The 21,118-nt window shown below is 52.8% G+C and overlaps 1 protein-coding gene across 7 annotated transcripts in view; it reads right to left on the bottom strand.

Annotated features, from left to right (window-relative positions):
* Positions 1-4,534: 4,534 nt before the first annotated feature.
* The window catches only part of GTF2IRD1 (GTF2I repeat domain containing 1), a 58,416-nt gene continuing 41,832 nt past the window's right edge, over positions 4,535-21,118 (bottom strand). For 5 of the 7 annotated variants that reach the window (XM_066979635.1, XM_066979632.1, XM_066979633.1 and 2 more), the window contains 12 exons: positions 19,889-20,072; positions 18,908-18,966; positions 18,643-18,708; positions 17,679-17,762; positions 16,705-16,888; positions 16,027-16,055; positions 11,693-11,740; positions 8,416-8,493; positions 6,924-7,116; positions 6,541-6,578; positions 5,452-5,588; positions 4,535-4,788 (listed from right to left, as the gene is read on the bottom strand). In XM_066979635.1, the coding sequence (XP_066835736.1) occupies positions 4,714-4,788; positions 5,452-5,588; positions 6,541-6,578; positions 6,924-7,116; positions 8,416-8,493; positions 11,693-11,740; positions 16,027-16,055; positions 16,705-16,888; positions 17,679-17,762; positions 18,643-18,708; positions 18,908-18,966; positions 19,889-20,072 (1,175 nt within the window). In that variant the 3' untranslated portion in view covers positions 4,535-4,713. The remainder of the gene's footprint in view (positions 4,789-5,451; positions 5,589-6,540; positions 6,579-6,923; positions 7,117-8,415; positions 8,494-11,692; positions 11,741-16,026; positions 16,056-16,704; positions 16,889-17,678; positions 17,763-18,642; positions 18,709-18,907; positions 18,967-19,888; positions 20,073-21,118) is intronic. The other 2 variants (XM_066979634.1, XM_066979636.1) reach the window with 1 other exon arrangement.

The following is a 21,118-nucleotide window of genomic DNA, read 5'->3' on the forward strand; positions in this document are numbered from 1 at the left end:
CAAGCACGGAGTGGACGCTCCTACAGCGGTGTCAGTGCCACCTGCCTCGGTGCCTTCCCCAGGCAAACCCCTTTATTTAGTTTTGGGCTGAACGTGCTCGGCTGTCACTATTACTTACCCGCCTGCCGATCTGTTGGCACTTCTGAACATCACTGACTTAGTGCATCCTTATTGCCAATTAGTCTGCACTCTATCGACATCTGGGCGTGAAGAAGGCTGGCATTTTATTTTACTTTATTTTATTCTGGCTGCAGTAGAAGACTGATTTACTGACGCAGACATCAGCAGCACAAACAGCAGCTTAAAATGAATCGTTAACATCATTAGAGCAAGGGTCAGGCTGCTGGCTGCAGATGAGGTCTTTCCTGAGGATCTTATCTCAGCCTCAGAGCTCGCGGTCAGCTCCCCCAGACCAACACTGCTCCGGCCCAGCCTACGCGGGGCTTTGTGAGAGAAGTCCTGTGCCACCCCACGGCAAAGCAGCGATGGTGCTGCCTGCGGCTGTTTTCTTAATTCTCCTCATTCATTTCCAAATGGATCGCATTGATTCAGTCAGGGATAAGGGGGAAGGATGCTTTGGAGAAGCTGAAGTGGGACAGGAGAGGCTGCCATCACGAGGCACCCGACCGCAGGGCTCCCAGTGACGGCCAGGCCCCAGCGAGCAGCACTGGTGCTGCACAGCTCCACACAAGGGCTGGAAGTGATCCCTCGGTGCTCACCCAACACGGGACCCAAGAGAATCAGAGCAGTGAGCCCAGAGCAGCTCTGACACCTCAGCTCGGGTTCAGTAGGACCAGCACAAACAGAGGCACAACCAAAGGCGCCCACGTTGCCTCCCCCAGCACAGGCCACCTGGGTCCCCCCCAGCTCAAGCCCCTGGAGCAGGGCAGCTGGTCACACCTGCAGGTGCTTTTTAGAGCTGGAAGATGGTGAAGAGCAGGAAGCTGCCATGAAACAAGCCTCCCTGCCCAGGGTGAGCCCTGGGTTACACAAGCACAGCCTATGGGGCCAGCCAGCAGCACAGGGGGCACCACAGCGGTTGTGCACAGAGCAGGACAAGCACACGCAATGCTTTCCCCAGACACTCTCCCAGGAGGTTCCTGCCCCCATGGGTCTTACCAGCCTGGTAGTCCTCAGCAGATCTTGCTGCCAGGCTTCTCCAGCCTCCCCTTGAGCTCACAGGCTTTCCACAACACCCTTTGTCACTACCCAAGATGGTCCTTGAGAAGCAAGCACCTCCACACCCCTCAGAAACCTCCCACCTCAGCCCTTCCCAGAGGGCTATTAACGTGCAGGTTAACGAGGAGCCTCGTTGCCCTCCTATGGCACACAGTTGCTACACAGAAAGCCTGTCTGGCAGTCTTTCTGCCCCACTTTCCCAATGGCAAAGCAAGGCAAGGGCTGCCCGGCGCCAAGCCGGCCATGTCCCAGTCCCGGTCCCATGTGCAGGTCCCAGCCCCACCACGAGGGCCGTGGAGCCACCTTGGTGAGGCTGCTGCAGGGCCTGGGCCTGTCCCACCTCAGAGGACCCTCTCCCAGGTCTTACCGAGTGAAAAAGTACCACATAATTTTAATGATCACAGCGGTTCATTGCACGTAACCCCCTCCTTCCCCAAAACCCACTGATGAAAAGATATTAATCTTAGCCCGAGTTCAGTTCAGCCACATCCCTCTGCCTCTGTACCCCATGGAGCTGTTAATTTGTGTCCAAGGCAGCTGTTTCAGACGTGCATTTAACAAAAAAATCGTCAGCGTCCTGGAGAAAGCACCCACGTTAGGACCATGGACGTCTTGCTATGGGAACGGCTTTCTTCTGCCATGCGTGGTCCTGTGCACTGGCACAAAGCGCGCCCCAATGAACTCTTCAAAAATTGAAAATAAATAAATAAATAAAAATGCAACCAAAGAGCTGCTTGTCTGGGGTAGGGAAGCAACAAGACCTCTGGCGTGGCTGCGGTAGTGGTTTGCGACACATTCGCCGTCTCCCTGCAACATTTCGCAAAGCGTTCGCTCACAAATGGATTCGGGGCTCTGAATGGAGGCGCAGATGCTGTTTATGCTGTTCTCTAGCATCTCGTTGCACTATACTTTTTAAAAATGATTTGAATCAAAGCGCTCATTCTTTAATTAAACTTCATTTAGCTGCCATCTGCCTGGGATCAAAATGGCTTCATGTTTTGCAACTCTTAATGAGGATTGTTATTGGATTTGTAAACACATAAACAACAACAAAAAAAACCCACCAAACTCTTTGAAAAGTCATAAATGAGGAACGCGGCTTAAGTGTTAAGATCTGCATCTTCATCTTCTAATTGTAACCGAGCGCATCCCATTCAGCAGATAATCACGTTACACACAAAAACCGGGTATAAAAATACCCTGCAACTGGAGGACCAAGGGGAGGGAAGCTCCGGGAATTACGGCTGAGGGAAAACAGTAATAAAAGTGAGATCCGGCGTTTTGGCGGTGGGAAGGGTCAGCGCCGCTGGTTCCTGTGCAAGAGCAGGCACCGGTGGTGGGAGTTTCCTACTCCGGTCCCGGACAGTGAAAAGGGGGTGCTGTGACCCTACGACCCCCTGAAATTACAGCGGAAAAGACTGCTATTCACTCCCAAAAATACACGTTACCTGAACCCAGCAGCTTCAAAACCCAGCCCGGACATGGCGGAGGTGCCAGCCACAGAGCATCCTGCCCCATCGGGCAGGGCTCGAGCTGCCCTGTGGAGCAGGGTTTTGGGGCACGGGGAACCCAAATTAATTAATCAATTTAGCCAGGTTCAGAGCAGGGGATGCTGCAACTGGATTTGGGTTCAGCAGGACCCTAATGCACCCGGCTGGGAAAACCAAACAACCAAGTGGGGAAACAGCCCTGCCATCTCCCTTCTCACCTTCCTTTTTTTCCCCCACTTTTTCTAGCCTTTACGACTGCATTAAGCTTTCCGAATTAAGTCATTATTCCCCAGTGTAGCTCTGGTGCCCTAATTTAACTTGGCTGCCTGGATGCCCCTGCCTTCAGCAGCGACTCAGTAATCCAGCCCCACAGCCCGCCCCGAGCCTGCCCCACTGCTGCTCACGGCCACGGGTTGGGGCAGCGCCGGAGACCTCCGCTCATTACCGAGCCTCTCCGCCGCCTTCAGTGGTCATGAATGAGGCCTTTTAACTGCAAAAAAAAAAGAAAAGTCAAAATATAATGAACATGCCCTCCCAGGAGACACCTCCTCGGGGTGGTTTGATCTGTGAGTAAGCCCCTTTCAGACATGTTGGAAGAGAAAAAATGTATTTTTACCTCTGAATCATGTTTCTTTGTTTCCTAATTGGAGATGCCACGGGTCTCAGCATCAGGCAGAAACATGAAAGACTTCAGATTTTGCTGCCGACTGTTTAGATGTCAAACTGTATGTCTAATTGGGGTCACTGATACAGCTCTTTGCCCTTCTTTAGGCTGCTGGCTTTGTGCCTTCTCCTATGTTTGTTTGGGCTTTTATTATCTCATGCAATCATTTGCATCTAACTCCACAGCAAATGCGAGTCAAGAAGAAGGAAATAAAATTGCAGCCGCTTTGAAGCAGCTCCACCCGCGCTCAGAATCCTCTGGTGGCACGGCAAGCCAAGGACTCAGGCAGACTGAAAACCCATAAAACAAATAAAGCAGCACGTTACACTCGTTAAAGTCATCATGAATTTGATCTCTCCATCTGATACCATCCTCTTCCTCCTGGAGCACATGTCTGGATGCTCGGGGGGCAGCTTTGCTCTGTGGGAAAGGCTGTGACCTGTCCTGGAGCCTGCAAGGAGCCTGGGCAGTGGGTGTTGGGGCACCGACTTCTGCACAGAGACGTTTCTGCTCGCTGGCTCCTTACACCACCGAGCATTTGCTCTGGAAACATCTCACCTGAGCACAGCTCTGAGCACACACAAGGCACCGATTAAATACCTGCAGCGGTAATAACAGTGATCAGCGACACCAGCGTCTGCTGCCAAGATCTGCTGGCAGAATTAAGGTAAAATTGTGAAAATGTCAACCAGCATCCCTCAGTTTACTGGGTTACATCATCTGGTTCGCATGGTGCACAGAGCAGCCCACGGGGCTCTCCCACATGCTTGCAGCTTGCGGTCCAGCGACACTGAACCAGTTGAGCATCAGAGAGCAGCCTGTACTCACTGCGTGAGCTTTCCTCCCTCCAGAAGGCATCAAAGCCTTGTAGGAAATCACGGATAGTGAAGAACTTCACCGGTTCAGAAGACAGTTAAATGCACGTAACCAAAATTGCTTCTGTGACTTCACTGCTGCAATTTGGTCCTGCTCCTCCTGCAGCTCTCTGTAAGTTTTTACACCTTTGATTCAAACCTGAAGACATCAGTGGCAAGTGAATCATCAAAGCGTGTCGAACCTCTTGGTTTCAAACACTGATGATGCTAAAAATCCTATTCAGCAGCCAAAGCGTAATGAGGAGGTCTGTCCAGAGGTGCCCTCCTGCACTTACTCTTACCTACAAGTGCCATTTGTCAATAATGTATGTAACAAAAAAAAGTACTTTTAAGAGCAAGGCAACACTTTTTATTTTTATTTAAAAAGGCCTTGATGGCAGGAATATAGTGTAAAAATCATTGGAAAAACTAAAAGGCATTGATACATATTGGAATATACACTTTTTACATAAATTACATTTATTTATTTATTCTTTCATTTGAGGTTCTTATTCGGTATTGAGGTCTAATAGTTAATAGGTCCTGGGATCTGGACGTTTAGACCACCATAGTCTAACATGTACATGTTCATGGGCCATTGCTGAAAGAGAGGGAGAGAAAAAGAAGGCAAAAGTCTCTGTTAGGACACAACACAAAAACATGCATACATCAAATCTCTGACATGTTCAGACACGGGCAGTTGCTCCCACTTTCCAAATAAAAGAACCAACCCAAAACCAAAACACCACCAGTAAACCTGACAAAAAAAACCTTCTAAGTTTATATTTCTCTTGCGTATTTTTTTTTTAAGAAGCGTTTGGTATCATCCACAACCGAAGCCAAGCCCTGAGGGAGAACAGGTTGAATGCATCTCCACTGATCTCATTTCCTATTTTTTGCAGTTTTGATGCGTGCCGGAGCTCAGCATCGCGCCCGGAACAGGGACTGGAGGGGGGATGCCGGGTCCTGCCGAGAGGCGCTACGGGGCCATGGTGCCACCGCCACCTGCGTTTGGGGCAGGGTGGGTCCGGGGGGGCCCCCGGGAGCATTGCTCCGCTGACACCCCCTGACAAGCCCGGCAGGAAAATGCAGCCCCAAAGCTGCGCCAGCTCCTTCGCCAAACCTGGTCGTGCCACTTAACGTCACACTTTACAGGGTTTGTCGGGCGGAGGGAAGTGGTGACGGTTCGAGGAGAGCAGAGAGCAGCATCCTGAAGCAGAAAGATAGGTAGGCAGTAACCCACTTAATATTTGGAAGGCTTTACCACAAGAGAGATCTGATTTGTTGATGACGTGGACTCCATATTGGAAGAGGAGGAGGAGGAAGATGAGGAAGAGGAAGATACCGAGTTCCCTTCGGAGATCCTCTTCCGCTTCCTCTTGGGAACACTGCTGTCTTTTTCTGCGGGGAGAGAGGGGAGAAATGAGGTGTCTGTGCCCTGTGAGCGTGGCCGAGGGGTGCGCAGCACCTCGGGCACGGGGACGCCTCCTGCAGCTGCCACCTCTCCTCCCTCTGAGCGTCCCCGCAGCCACGGCCGTGCTGCGGCTGGTGACATTGGCTTCGCCTCCGCCACCTGGCACGGAGCTGCCAGTGGTGCTCAGGCATGGGCTAAGGAAATCCCCAAAATGGATGAATCCCAAACTCCAGCCCTCGCAGAGCCCGATAGCCTACAGACGGTGCCTGTGCTGAATGCTTCAGGGCTGTGACGTTGCCAGCTCTGACACCAATATGCCCCTATATATATATATGATACACCCATATATGATACACCCATATATATGTGATATACTCTCACTTATATATGTGCATATAAAATTTCTCCTTGTCTCATTTTCCATCAGCTCACATTGCAGGCTTGCCAGATCTCTCTCCTCTACCTAGCCACCTATTTTCAAAAAACTAACAGGATCCTAATTATCTCTGGGTTGCTAATTCTGACACGTTTGATTAAATGAAATTTATTGGGGAGGATAGGGCAGAGAGAGAAATACATTCGGAGGGATCACAGAAACCTTGTTTCCTTAGAAGCTCAACTGATAAACGATGGATGAAATTAAGGGCTTTAACCAGCGAATAAATTGCTCACAGTGAATAAATTGCTCATGGGAAAGGGACAATCAAATCCTCCAGAAGACGATGAAAATTTGAGTCTAATGGCACAGGTCTCTCGCCAGCTCACAGAAATACAATCATCTAAGATGACAGCTTGCTCCTGAGCCAACGCTGAGCCTGACTTTTCTGTTTCCAGAAGGATGCGGGAGGTACAAATGCCTCCCCACGGCCCCCCATCCATTTTGCCCGTATATTCTCTGCCACACTGCAGGGAAAGCTATGGATATGTCTCAGCCCTTACCTGTTTGTTTGGCCTCAGTGCAGATTTCAGAAAAAGGCCTGTGTAAGAGAAAACATGGGGTCAGAGCACGCAAGCACCTTCCCCCCACTCTCTGGAGGGAAGCACCCCCAAAAAACTCAGCTGGGTCTCAGGGCCATCCCCTTATCTGCCCCATGGTATCTCCTGGCCCCTGTGCCATGCCCCTTCCCAACATCAGCACCTCAAACTGTTCAAGAAAGAGGGGATAAATGGCTGAGCACCTCCCGTGGTGCAGGATTGCGGGTGGTGGGGATGGGGCAGGTCCTTCATGGGTACGTGGCCCCATGGGGCCTTACCTGACTAGTGGCTGGGACAATGCTTAACCAACTAAAACCTCTCCGCGCCGCAGAGCTGGGGGAACTTACTGGAGCTGGTTTATAATCACCATCCGGATGCTCTCCCGTGCCTTCAGGATCTTCTCCAGCCGGTGGATGTCGTAGGTATTGGGGTTTCTGAAAGGGATATCGTCCGGCAGGCCGGTGACCTCCACCGCGTCGGGGCTGTCCCTGATGAGTTTATAGGGCACCATGACGGGCCGGTTCAAGCCCAGAGCCTCTCCTGTAAGGGCAGAGCAGAGGACACCGCACCGACTTTACCCCACAGGGTTCGGGACCACGCCAACAGAAGGATCGAGAGCCCTGGGGGGAGCTGGGGAACCCACAGATGCCACGATGACCGCGGACCTGCCGTGGGGCTGCATCGCCACGTCCCACCGAGCTGTTTCACGTCTGCCTGTCCAATTTATTGCCTGCCTCTGCACTGTCGGTCTCCATTGGTCTCTAGGAGCCTCACGTGGAGACTGGTTCACGGCCCCAGCACCTCTGCTCAGTGCAGAGCACACCCACTGCCGTGCTTGTACCATGCACCCAGCGAGCCCAGCGCCGTGCCCGTGGCTGGGGCAGCACCAGCGTGGGAGGATGAAGCAGGGCAAATGAGAGGGATTTATCCGTCTCTCCTCGGCTCTCTTAGGCAGTTTTGGGGGTCACTGGGGTGTGGAGATCACATCCAGCACGCTGCATTCAGCAGCCCCCAGGAGCCCTGTGCTGCAGGAACTGCTCTTGCCCCCTTTTTGAATTCCTTCTTCCCTTTGGCTTCCACAACATCCTATGGCAGCAAAATATGACAATTTAATGGCATGCTGCATTAGAAGTACTTCCTTCTGTGTTATTTAAGCCCACTGCCCATTTCTCTGGGTCCCCCTTTAGTTCCTGCACTTTGGGGAACAGCAAGCATCCCTCCCTTCTGTGCTGGTCATGGTTTTACAAGCCTCTCTCCCCACCTCTTTGCCATCACTTGGTCGCTTCCCTTCTTTTTCAAGCAATTATTTACATCCTACCCCAGCTCCTATTTCTCCCCACTTCCAGTTGATTTTCCTATAACGCCTTTTCCCAACGACCAGCTGGGATGGGTGGGCTCGCCAGGCAGCACAAGGAATCCGCAAAGGGCATTTGCAAATCTCCCTCCACCTCCTGACCTGCTTTTCTGCCGCAGCTCCAGCAGGCTGGCGCAGGGCAGGCACGCACCACGGCTCACGCTAGCTCAGGACGCATCAAAAACGCATCAAAGGCTGACGGCAGCCTGAACAAATCCTGCTCCCGGGCTGCGTTTCGCCCTCCTCCCTCCCCGCTCCAAGGATGAGCTGTCAACAAGAAGGTCACGGTCCCACCTGCGGGAGCGAGGCGCGGGAGCATCCCCGGGGACGGGCTGCAACGCGAAGCAGCGGGAGGAAACCTGTGCTGCAGCAGGCTGCCGTGTGCTCGGCCTATAAATAGAGCCCTTCAGCCTAATTAATTTTAACTACGGCTGCTGTCAGCAAAAACAAACTCGCCTTGCTCTGTGTGCAGATGGGAGACTCACCGTATTTTTCATTGAAAAGCTCTTTCACTTGCTCTCGGAGAATCACCTTCTCTCCGAGCCTGTTGGCGTCGTCCTCATCTGCAAAGCAAAAAAGGGCAGGGAATAAAACCTCCCATTTCTTCCTGACCCCCGGAAAACCCACCCCACCGCCACGGCGCTGCGTCTCGAGACACCCCTCCGTCCGAGCCCGACGCAGGGACACCTCAGATGCGGCTGCTCTTCGCTTGCACCTTCTGTCACCTTTCAGAGCAGCGCGCGGTAGCTATAAAATGCTGCCAAATCTGCATTTGCCACGCGCTTCCGTGGCTGAGAGCATTTTACATCCACTTTGCGGTGCTGGAAATGACTGCAAAATGTGCAAGGCAATGGAGACTCAGGCCCTGAGCGCCACAAATGCTCCCACAAGTGATATCAAGGAATGAGATAGCGCTTTTATAGCCGGGCTCCTAAGTACAGTATTGTTTTATAATATGCCATATAATCAGCTTGGCTTTACTAGCTTTTTTAATTATCCTCATCACGCCAACCAGTTTCTTCTCCGCTCTCTCCTTTTAAATGACATGCCCGTGCCAGGAGACTTTCCCCCAGCTATTCAGCATCCTCAGGGGGCTCCAGGATAAAATGACCGTCTGCGGTACCTGCTGCCCGGGATGCTTTCCCACCCCACAGACATAAAGGACAGCCCAAATGAAGCTTTTCCACCTCTCTGTGTGGCTCACCCCCCCAGCCCTGGGACACGAGGCAGGACCACGGCACCCGAGCTGGGCAGAGCAGGGATGGGCGCCGCCTTCCCACCCAAACCGAGCCGGTCCCCGCTGCTCTAAAGCAGTGGCCGGTGAGCTGGGATGTGCACGGCCACCATTACATGGGAATTTAATTCGGCTCCTTAAATACGGGAATCACAGAGACATCACCTCCACGAAGCGAGCTTGCCATGCTCAAGTCAGGTATTTTTGCCCAGGGGCGGTTATTTAAAATACCAAGGTGAGCGCTGCGAGCCTTGGCACAGCTGTGAAGGACCTGAGCATCCTCTGTCCGCAGTCTGGGGCTATTTAATTTGATTTTGAGCAATCACGTGGCTTGAAATTTTGTTTTATGTACGCATGGAAAACCTCACGTGGGTCCCTGCCTCCCTGAGAGGGATTTGGAGGCTGGCGCTCAGCACCACTACTCGCAGCAGGAGCCACGTGCTTCGGCTGCTGCAGGGCTCGGTCCTGGGAGGAAGCTGCCACCCTCACATCTCAGTGCCCTGCTGCCCCAGGCTACGGCCCCAGCAAAGCCTCTTCTCGAGCTGCTGAGCCTGAAAGTGGCAGTTTTGTATGCCCAGACATAACTGGGAGCAAAGGGGAGAAGTTTCTGCGAAGGAGCCTTTGGGCCAAGTCGTGCTTCAGATCCAGAAATGGCAACAAAAGGAGCTTGAAAGGGATGGAGCGAAAAATAAGTGAAATGGAAGAAAATAAAACAAACATCTCCAAGGACCTCTGGTTTCAAGAAACAAGACGTCTGCTTGCCGTGCCACTCCTGAGGCCGTGGCACTGCTGCAGGGGGGCTGGCGGGGGCAAACCCTGCGGGCTCCCTCTGTGACTTCCTTGTCATTTATGCTCAGTTGCTGGGATGTACGTACACACCCGCGTGGAGGTATAGATGGTAGCAGACAAAGAAACATCAAAATGACGTTGTTCTCACTTGGTTCATTTTCCTCTGAGACTGAAAAACGCACAAGCTCTTTCCTTTCCGCTAATGCCCCGGGAGACCCAACTGGCAGAAACACAATCCCAAGGTTTTTTTTTTCTGCCTTGTGGTGGCTTGTGCAACGGGCAGCGCTCCCGAATTCCCAGCCGGGGACACAAGCCAATGCCACGAAAAAGCTGTGAACTGAGCATGCGTAACAGAGAAGCCAGAGAGGAGGCTCCGTCCTGCCGTGCTGCTTCCCAGGGACCTGCCCCTGCATCCTCCGTGTCCCCACCACCCCTGGGCAAGAGAGACCTCGATCTGCCTTTACCTCAGACATTTGGTTTGGGACAACATGCCACCAAGGATGTGCTAAGTCCTGAACAAAAAGCAGGTTTATGAATGCTGCTGGGTTCAAATCTGTGCTATCAATTTGATTTTATTATTTAATTAAATAAGTAGCCAGTTGACTATTTTTTTTTCCCCCAAAATCTGTAATGTGCTTATTGCTATTTTATCACCGGACCAGGACTCCCTGCCTCTAGCAATTAACTCAGCGGGGTCATGCTTACGCCTGCACTGAGCCCAGGCACGAGCTGGGGATGCTCACGGGGCACCGCGGGTGTCCGCACCCCACAGGCCCTGCACCGCGAACCCGGGTGATGAACGAACCCCGCCGTTATCTGAACAGGCGGGTGCTCCAGCATGTCCCCAGGAGGTGACCACTGCCCAAGTTATGTCCCCACGGCCTGGTACCCGCTGCCCTCGCAAGCAGACGGCCCCTCCTTGGGGCAATCCCTCTGATTTCAATGGAGCACGCCACTGGGCTTGGGATCAGCGTGCTGACAGCTGTCAGGATCTGGCCCTGAGCCTCCAGAGGACACACACGCACCTCTCCCCGCCTTCCAAATCTTCTCAGGGTGCAGTTCAGTGACACCAGTGTAAATCCGGAATAGACCCGCTAGCATTGCTGCGGCTGCTCCGCAGTGACCTGGGGTTAACGCAGACAGAGGCAGCTCCGCCTCTGCGTGTTCTCAAAGCACAACTAGAAATGTGCAGGAGCACGCGGCGAGCAACCAGACATGGCCAGAACCCCAGATGATGGGAATAAGCCTGGTCCTGCTGAGGCAAGCACCAGGCAAGCTCCTCTGCTCCTAAGTTAGCAGAGACGTTAAATCCTTGGAGCCTGCACAGCTGCACACCAGTGCCCAGAGCGTGTTAAAGCAAAGAAAAACAAAAAACAAACCAACCCCCCCCAAAAAACAGCCCCCAATCTGTGCAAGTGCTCACTGCGAATGGCAGGGGACCTTTTAACACATTAATTGCTGGGCCACAGGGATGAGCTAAGCGTGACTTGTCAGGTCGGCGCGCCTCGAGCAGAGCTGGCACCGACGGCCACAGCCCTGCGGAGGAGAGAGCATCAGCACCACAACACAGGGCTGTTGCACACAGCCCGCACCACTCCGGGCTTGGTGTCACAGGGAAACACAGCAGAGAGGAAAAAATACCTGAAATTTGGAGTTTTAACGCATTTTCATTCCCACATTAATAGGCAAGTGCATTTCTTGTCTGCTACCATCTACGATGCACCAACTGAGCTACGTACCATTCAAGGCAGCGTACGCTTTTTCCAATGACGTTATCCGTCTAGGGGCTACAGCGCAAGTTAAGAGAAGAAAAAAAAAAAGAGAGAAAGAAAAAGAGAGCAATGAGTGCTACAGCTTGGTTCTGTGTTCACAAACAAAAGCAAAACGCAGGGCGACGCTGTCCCGACTGAGGTTGCTCTGGTCCCGAGTCCTCGTGGCGCAGAGCTGGCGGTGGCTGACCCGCTGGGCAGGCTGCACGGCCCAGGGGCCGATCTGGGGAAGTGCCTAAGGCCCCGAGCATCCCACGGGGCTATGACGTGCCCCTAAAGAGCCTGGGGGACACTCGGGAGGGAGGGAAAACGTGAGGCTGGAGCAGACGGGAAGCAAAGGGGAGTTGGGTTAGTTCTGCAGCTACGGGGGGCGCCGCCGAATTTGCTGAGTGCAGAGAGGAGCAACATCACACCCCTCAAAAGAGGCAGAAAAGCAAACAGTTCAAGCAGGTCCGGGAAAGCAGTCACTGCACAAAATATTTTGGTGAATGTGCAATGCAAAGAGGAAGAAATGCAGATGGGACACGCCTGCACAGGCAAGGGAAAGCCGCTGGGGAGAAGGGTTGGGGTGCTGGAGCACGGGCAGGGGGCGAAGGCAGGTCTGGGAGCTATTAAAGTATATTTTAATTTGTATTTATTTGGAAATAAATAAAATAAAGCCAAACATTTTCACCTTCAGGTGAAGATGTCAAGGTGCTGTTATTAAATCAGGCTGATTAAGAAAGATAATTGAATTTCTTGCCCTGGTAACCCAGGTGTGCGCAGCCACCCACCAGGGTCACGGCCGCTGCTCTCGTGTGCGGAGCACGCACGCGCCGCAGCACCGCCAGGACAAGGCAGCACCCGGCTCCCTGCAAAGTGCAGAAAAAAAGGGGTCTGGGGGTCTCTGAAGACCACAGCAGGACACGAGGCTGTGAGGAGTGGGAGCAAAGCAAAGGAACTGCAAGGCTGGGATCGGCTGGGCGATGGCACTGCCTTCGTGTATGCGGGGATGCTGTGTGCACCACGTGGAAGAGGAAAGGAGGAAAAAACAACAACAAAAAAGCAAAGATCACGGCGATCCCAACCACAGAGGTGCTTAAAACAGGCTTGGAAGCCACACAGCCGTTTACAGCATCATCTGCTCCATGTTCCACCTTCAGACTAACAACGCTGACCAGCTTAACGGTAAAACATGAAATAATTCATCCTGGATAAAGGAAGGCAGAGCAGAAGGAGCACCAACCCAGCGGCTCTCACGGGGCTTAAACAGGGGGCCGAGGGATGTGGGGCTGCCCGGGAGCCGTGGGGATGGAGAGAGCCACGCTCTGCTCCGGTTCCTGCTGCACCCAAGTGCTTTTCTCTCGTTTTTTTTTTTTTGTGGTTCGGAGTTTCCAACGTGAGGCACATCTCATCAAAGTCTTGCAGAGGATTGTGCTCTTGTGATTAAAAAAAAAAAAAAAAAAAGGATGCCTGGATGTGTGTTTTTTTTAATTAAAGAACACTGCCTGCCCTACTTTATTAATTGGAGTATGGGAAATAATCTATCAGGGTGGTGGGGAGTTTGGGGAATAGGACAGATGGAGCTGGTGTACATTTTCAATCAAAGCACATAAAAATTAACATACAGAAAGATTTTTTTTTTTTTGCTAGATTGCTTATGCCTGATTTTTTTTTTCAAAGGCTCAAATTAAGCCTATTTTGTATCTCTGTGCCTCAGGAAAGAAGAAAAGAAAGGCTAAGTGCTGTGTTTGTAGCACTCGAGCTTCACCCCTGCTCCCCCACTTGTGTTTGAACGCAGAAGGATCGCTCTGCTGTCAAAAGGGGAGCGCGAAGGTCTTTCGCACCGAGCAGACAACAGCAGTGGGAAGAAAAGGAACTGGAAGACAAAACGCCAGCCTCTGGAGGCCAGAGGGGACAAAGCCCCGTGGGAACCCCGGCCCCCTGGCTGTGCTGTGCCTGGTTTGGGGTGCGGAGGGGTGCAAGCCCCTGGTGCAGCATCCCCGCGGGACAGGGATGCTCGCTGCAGGGAGCAGCACGTGGATAAGGTGGTGGCAGCTGTGCCGGCAGCATCAGGACCGCTGCTGAGCCTTGAAGGGCAGCCGGAAACCTGTGCTGAGCAACTACGCTACAGATGCTGGCCTGCTGCGGACACGGGGGAGCACCCACGGCTCCCCATCACCTCGGGGTTTGCTTTTCCCCAAAACGGCCTCATCCTCCAAAACACCTTCTTCTGAGCCCAGAAAGCACCTCTGTGCGCACAGGCATCAGCCGATCTCAGCCCCACAGCTGTAAGGGAGAGAGCATCTTGGCAGAGAAATTACAGATGGTTTGGAGAAAAAGAGCGCCAGGCACTTGCATTATATTTAAATCAATTTATCTGTTTCTGTTACACTCAAAAAACAGGTTCTCCTAAAATTAGGAGAGCAACAGAGAACCCGCTCCCCTGCAGCCCTGCGGTTATTTGGGCAGTTATTTGCCATGCAGAGGGTGCACAGCTTGCTTAAAGCAAACGAAATGCTGTTAATTCAGCTTAAACCAACTAAAATCACACAAAGTGATTTTTTATAAAAAAAGTTTATGTTCAATTTCCTTTCCTCCTTAAAACGTATATTTTTCACACCACTTTTGGCCAAGATGAGCCATGAAAATGTAACCTCCCTTATATCTATAAAGTCATCTCCTGGGCTTTCTGACTTTCAGGTGCCTTTGCAATGCTCTCCTGTTTGGGAGTAGCCGTTGCTTTTATTTCACCACTCCTCCGTGAAATAAAAGAGATGTTCATTGATTTTGTTTTAATGCCAAGCATGCACTTCTGTTGGTCTTAATTTCATGTGGCAGGACTTCACAACAAAAGACTGAGGCAAAAAGAACATGACAACCTCTCTTAAATCTGAATTTTTTATGATCTATGGCTATTTTGAAATCGTTAATTTTGTTAAGGCAGATAAAAAGCAATCGAAGGAAATGCAAGGGATGTGCCACTGCGTGGCCACCATCCACCGAGGTATGAGACGATGGAAAAGCAGGAGAGAGGTTAATTGCTGTCAGTGGGGATTTTTTGGGGGGGCAGGGATGCCGTGACCTCCTCCGGAGCCCTCTAGGTAAGACAATACACAGAATAAAACGTCTTTGATTTTGTGCTAGCGTGGGCAAACCCGTGGTGCGAACGTTCAGCTGGAGAAGGAGGGAAAAAAAAATGTGCATGGAAAATAAAATCAAATTCTTCTACATCTCTATTTATCACGCTGCATTTCCAAGCCAGCTGGCAGGCTGAAATATTTGCCTTCTGATGTGCTCCTTTGCTAACGCTGGGATTTGTGTCAGATCGGTGTCTCCTAACGCAATTACACGGTTACGGCAGGGGAACGGGAAGGGCTGGAGGAGCGGGTGCGCCCTCGGCTCGCCCCAGTGCTACGTCCCCGTGATCCCACGGAAAAGCCACGTTCTGCCAAACTGGCATTCACCCAAGGCTCGGTTAAAGATCCGGCCAACACGAGATAAGGAGGCTGATAAGGAGATAAGGAGGCTGACCCAAAGCCTGCGGAGGTCTCAGGAGACTTCTCCGTGGACGTGGCCGGGCATGGAATTGTGCTGCGCAGCCCCTTGCTCCGAATTTCGCAGACAGACCTCCTTTTGTCGGAGCCGTCTCTGGAGTCTACCACCTCTCTGCAGCTCCCAATAAGGCCATACAAATGTTTTCCTCTCTGTCATATTTTTCTTCCCTAAATTGTGCCATCTCCGTGGAGGCTGGCCAAGGAAATGGAAAGCCATCAATAAAGACGACAACGGTTTTTGCACCCATCTGTGCTCTTCCATTGGCTGTGATTGCAGACATTTAAAACAAAGACAGGTTTTTAACTGCATTTCTAGCAGCAGCTCTTCTCCAGAGAGCCCAGGAGGGAGAGACAGAGCTGCAGACCGGTGCAGACCGACGGGGGTCCCGCAGCTCTCCCCCCTCCCTGGCACCCTGCTGGTGAACCCCCAGCTAATTGCAAGGTATTCACTTTTAGGAGCGTGTGCTTTCTTAAATGCAGAACCTGGATTCCTGCCCTAGACTAGCTCTTTAAAAACGCTGCCATTTGAAGGAAATAGCAGCAGTACAACTGCATGAAGCCGAGGCCAGCTGCCTCGGTCGGGGGAACATCCTCAGATGCATCAAATAACAGCAAAAAATAAATAAATGGGAAAGGCAGGAAAGCAAGGTCGGTGACAACCTTCTTCCAGCCGATAAAATCAGCGCACCATTCACACCACGCAGCTCCCTGCCCAATAATAAACACTGAGCCAACGCATTGCTTAAGCAAAAAGGCATCATCTCTTACCGGGTTTGGGGATGAGTCCTTGGAAAGGCCTGTAAAAAAGAAGGAAAAAAGAAGATTTCAAATGAAACGCCACCAGGAATGAACCCCACACTCCCAGCTCTGGGCAGCACGCTCTTTGTGGGTGTGAAGACACGCAGCGTGGCCCAGCAAGAGCGATGGATTCACGTGAACCTGTTTCCCCACCCATTTGCACCAGTGCCTTCCCCTTCCCCACTGGTGCCCCCCCGGTTTGGCTGCAGAACTTGCTGATGGAGCGGTGTCCCCCTGCTGCAGGAGCCCGGCTCTCTGCCCTCACTCCAGCACTAACACCGTCCGCTTTTATCCCACCTCAAGTCCCAGAAAAGCTGTTTGGGATTTCTCTGCCCACGCACCCGGTGCCCTGAGATCTCCCACAGAGCCATTTGGGGGGCTGCAGCCCCGCCGGCGCCACTCTCAGCCCCTTCCCACCTCCTCCCCGGGCAGCAGGCGGGAGGAAGGAGCAGGAGGAGGCTCCATTTTATGACCCACTCCGAAGCATTAACTGCCCGTCGAATTGCTGTCTTGGGGCTGGAGGTCTGTGCTGCATTTATAGGGGCTGGCGGAGCCTGCGGTGCATTTAGGTTGGGGCACAGCAGCCCCGTGCCAGCTCCCTCCGCTTTCCCCCTGCCCGCGGGGCGCAGGCAGCTCTGGGGGCCGTACCTCGTCACTGTGAACTTGATTTTATCGGCCACGGCCAATATCCTCTCCAGGTTCTGGGAGCCAAAGGTGCAGGGCTTGCGGAAGGGGATGCCGGGGGGCAGCCCCTCGATGATCACCGACCCCGGATTGCTCTTGATCCGCTTGTATGGCACTTGTACGGGGTATTTGATCCCCAAGGCTTCACCTGGAAGAGAAGCAAGAGGTAAGCGTGCAGGATGGCAGGGATGTGGCCTTGACCGTGGCTCTGGCTCCACCCCCAGTCCCACCCAAAACTCGGTGTTTGCTTGGGGACATTATTTGGAGATAACTTCACATCCACGTCCCCTCTCTGATGTCTGGCTGTAGGACTGAGCCTACGGGTTGCCTGGCAATAATTACACTGGCTTGCTGGCTGATGGAGAGCAGGTCCCGGGGAACCTGGGCAAGTCTCACCCCGTCTGGAAAATGGGATAAAGGCATTGCCTTGCCTTGCACGATACACAGCAGGTGCTTGGGTGGGCAGGGCATGGGGATACCCTGCAGAGCCCAAGAAGGTGTCCCTAAAAGACCCTAAAACATGGGAAGAACGGTACCTACACATCCAAGCACTTGCTATATGGCCCCCCCTTATTCTCTCCCACCCCCGTCCCTAGGCGCTCAGTCAAATCTCTCCAGCTCTGCTAATGAAATCACCGTCGCTGTTCTGCACCAGGGGGGATAAAATATGGAAAAGCCCATCTGGGGATGGCACAAAAGGGCTCTGCGTGGGAGCCACCTACACAGCCAGTGCCTGCGGCAGAGACCTTGTTCCCCTCCCTGGGAAACAGCAAATCCCGTCCTCGGGCACCCAGCAAAACACCAGCCGCTCCGCAGGGGAAGGGGGAGAGAAATGGAAGCACCCAGCAAGGACGTGGTGGGGGAGAGGGAGGAATGGGGGCAAAAAATCAGCGAGGGGACAGAGGGGAATGAAAATAACTCCCACCCCGATTCCTCACCGTATTTCTTATTGAACAGGTCCTGGACTTGTTCCCGCAGTGTGTTAGCAATGTCTATTCTGGAAAGCCTGGCATCATAATTTTCTGTAAAATAAAGAAACAATTATGGACTTCTGCTGTTAAATTAAAAGGCACTCTGTGACTTTTAAGTAATACGATTTTCTAATTATAGGAGAGTCCTTATCTTGCAATTAGCTAATCTCTGGAGTAGGCCATTCAAAGTCCTTAAAAATAATCTAAACAGAAATATGTTTTTTTCCCCTGCCTGTTTGCTAAGAATAAAAGCTGCATGAAATCGAAGATTCAGTTGTGATAATTAGCAGCGTTAAAATAAAGCACACTCAAAACCCTGCCTGAAAAGCCAAAGCCCTTTAAAAGCCTCCATCCCTCTTTGTGGACTGCTCGAGTGGGGCAGCGCTCGCCCATAACAAGCCAGGGGCTCTCCGTGGCTGCTCCTTCCCCTGACTTTTTGAGCCGCCCTGAAAAGACGCGCCCCACGCTGGAGATGTGCTGTGGTGGGAGCGGTGTTTGTACAAACATCACCCGGGTGGAAAAAGCCACAAAAAGGGCAAACCCCGAATCTTATACGGCTTAATTATGTGTCTCGCAAGGTCAGATGGCGAGATAAGCAAAGCTGTTTAATTAGGGCACCATCCAGAGCACTTCAAGGCTCTCTCGTGGACCTGCGGGACCTGCCCCTGGCTGCGCATCCATCTTCCAGCTTGTCTGCTGCCTCTCTCTCGCCCTGTCTCCTTTCCTTTTCTCCCTCCCATCCTTGATTCTCTCCTCTACCAGTCCCTCAATCCCTAAAATCTCACGGCAGCTCCTTTTCCACATCTGTTGCCTCCATGCAATGAGGTGGAGCCTCCACGCCCCTGCCACGAGGGCTCTGTGGTGGCCACGGGATGTTCCCCAAAGCCCCCCGGTACATGCAGGCCCGTCCCGAAGGCCTCTTGGGGCTCACCTTGGAAGCCCTGCCTCTTCACAGCGTCGTCCAGCAGCGTGTCACTGCAGTCCCTCTCGCCGGCAGCTGGGGCAGGGGACACAGAGGCGTTAGGACCTGCGGTACCACCGAGGGGATGCACAAGGGCTGGGCTCGGCAGCGCTGAACGCCACGGCTGCCTTTGCATGGGCCAAAAATGAGGTGGAGAGGGACGGCACGAGACGTGCAGCAGGGAAATGCCCTCGTTCCTCTCGTACCCTGCCCTTAATGGCGCTTTGAAGCCTACCTTTGGCTCCTGGGCTGTCCGATGCCATCTCCTTAACGCCCTCTGCCAGCAGCTCTGGCCTGGAAAAGAGCGAGAAGCAGGCGCAGCGTGAGCGAGCCCCCATCCAGCAAAGCCATCACCGTTTTACTGCTCCATCCATCACCGAGGATAACGCTCCTCCAGCCGCAAACCCACTAAACATATCTGGCTAATGCAATTTTAAAGCTCCTGCAATACAGCAGGGGAACTTCGGAAATAATTTTCATGCTGACAGCCTCTTTAGTGAGCCCGTGTAACACTCCGCGGGATAAGATTAAGCCTGCGCTGGCTGAGCAGTTTAAATCAGTGCCTACAAACTTTCATGAGATGTGGTCCTGCATGTGTCTCAGGGACAGGAAAAGCCTGCCTAACTGCTTTCAATGTACAATTGGCACACGAAATTGTCATTGTTTGGGTGAGAAACCCTCAAAGATAACTAAAGACATTAAAAAACCCATCTCTGCGGGATTCTTTCCCAACGCCATTGCTGCGTGTTGACAGTGGCTTCTTACAGCTCCCCCCAGCTTCTGTGACACCCCCTCAGTGCAAGGACAGCATCTGCCTGATGCCTGCAGCATGCAACACCCCTCTGGGACACAGATGTGCACATCTGGACCTTGGCTGGAGCCACTGCACGCAGGAAAACCCTCTGGGGCGCCCAGCCCCTCCTTGCCCCACGCCTGGCACCCTTGGGTGCTCCCTGCTCCTAAGGCCAAACCCTTGCAAAGGTGACTTTCGAAACAAAAAGACAAAGAGGGAGAGACCAACAGCAACGCCGCTGACTCCTTGGGGACTGCTCTGCCAAGGCCACATCATTTGATGGCTTCTAATCACAAACAAATTCACCGATGGTGACCAAGTGATGGCTGCTCTCCAGGACACTGCATCGCGGCCGCGTCCCCAGGAGCAAGAGCTCCGAGCTGCAGCATCCTCCCCGCGGGACGGGCACTCCACTTGCCTCACCTTTTAATGACAAACTGGATGTTGTTGCTCGCTTGCAGGATCTTCTTCAGCTTTGCAATCCCGAAGCAGTTGGGGCGCCGCAGCAGGATGCCCTCCGGCAAACCTACGACGAACAGGTCCTCGGGGTACATCAGGAACTTGGAGTAGGGGACTTTGACTGGCTCCGATATTCCTATGGCTTTCGCTGCGGGAGGACCACGTCTCGTTAGTTTGCCCCGTTGGGTCAAGGCAGCAGAGACACGATACATCAGCGGGGGTTGGAGAGGTTCTGGGGACTTTTCTGGTTATGCTGGTAGGGATGTCCTGTCCGCCTGATGCAGGTGGATGGGAGTCAAGGCATGAAGCCAGGCAGCCACCAGGACTTTCATTTGAGCTTTCTGCTTTGATGTGACCAGCCCTTAGTAACACGTCCTGACGCAGCTGCAAGTGTTTGCATCGGGGACCCCACGCCCAGACCTCACGGCCAACCCTCAGCCACACAAGGAGAGGGGATGTCGGCTCTCACAGCTCTGCCTCTGGCATTTTGGGGGCCACACGGGCAGAGCTGCACCTCCTGTCCCCAGCAGCAGAGAAACCTTCTGCCAGCTCAAAAGGTGCACATGAGCTCACTTGCATTTTGCCTGAGTTAAGTTACCTTTATATAAAGTAATGGGAGGTAAAATACATATTTTTTCTGCAACCCCGAATGCCCTGATCAACTTAATTAAGTTAGGAGACGAATCCTTTGGCACCGAAAGCAGGCAATAACCTGCTTTTTGTTATTTTTTACAGCGCGTTCCCCGGCAGACCTCTTTGCCTTTCCTTGCGAGGAGGAGGGAGCATGGGATGCTTGGTGCGTGCCCCCAGGGCAGGGCACGCCAAGTGCTGGCCCCTGCACCCGGCCAGCCCTCCTGGCCACGACACAGCCCAGACGGATGGAAAACCCTCTTGGATATTTCAAACGAGCGCTGGGCAGCCCTGCCAGCCCCCATCTCCGCGGGAGGAAGGCTGAAGGTCACCGCCACAACTCCTGGGCTGCAGCCAGCAAAAAGGCATCAAGGAAGCCAAGGGGAAGAGCTGCAATAACGAGGCCCAGGGAGACTTCAGATGCGTTCACAAGCCCGGCAGACAGCAAATGAACAAATTAGATTGCACCTTTCCTCGGCAACCGGTTTGGAAATGGTAGGTGACATTTCTTAGCAATTAGGAGCTCCCCGTGGCCGAAGGCAGCACTTGGCATTACACACACGT

This window comes from Anser cygnoides, chromosome 18 (assembly GCF_040182565.1).
Source record: "Anser cygnoides isolate HZ-2024a breed goose chromosome 18, Taihu_goose_T2T_genome, whole genome shotgun sequence".
In the NCBI taxonomy this organism is placed as follows: domain Eukaryota; kingdom Metazoa; phylum Chordata; class Aves; order Anseriformes; family Anatidae; genus Anser; species Anser cygnoides.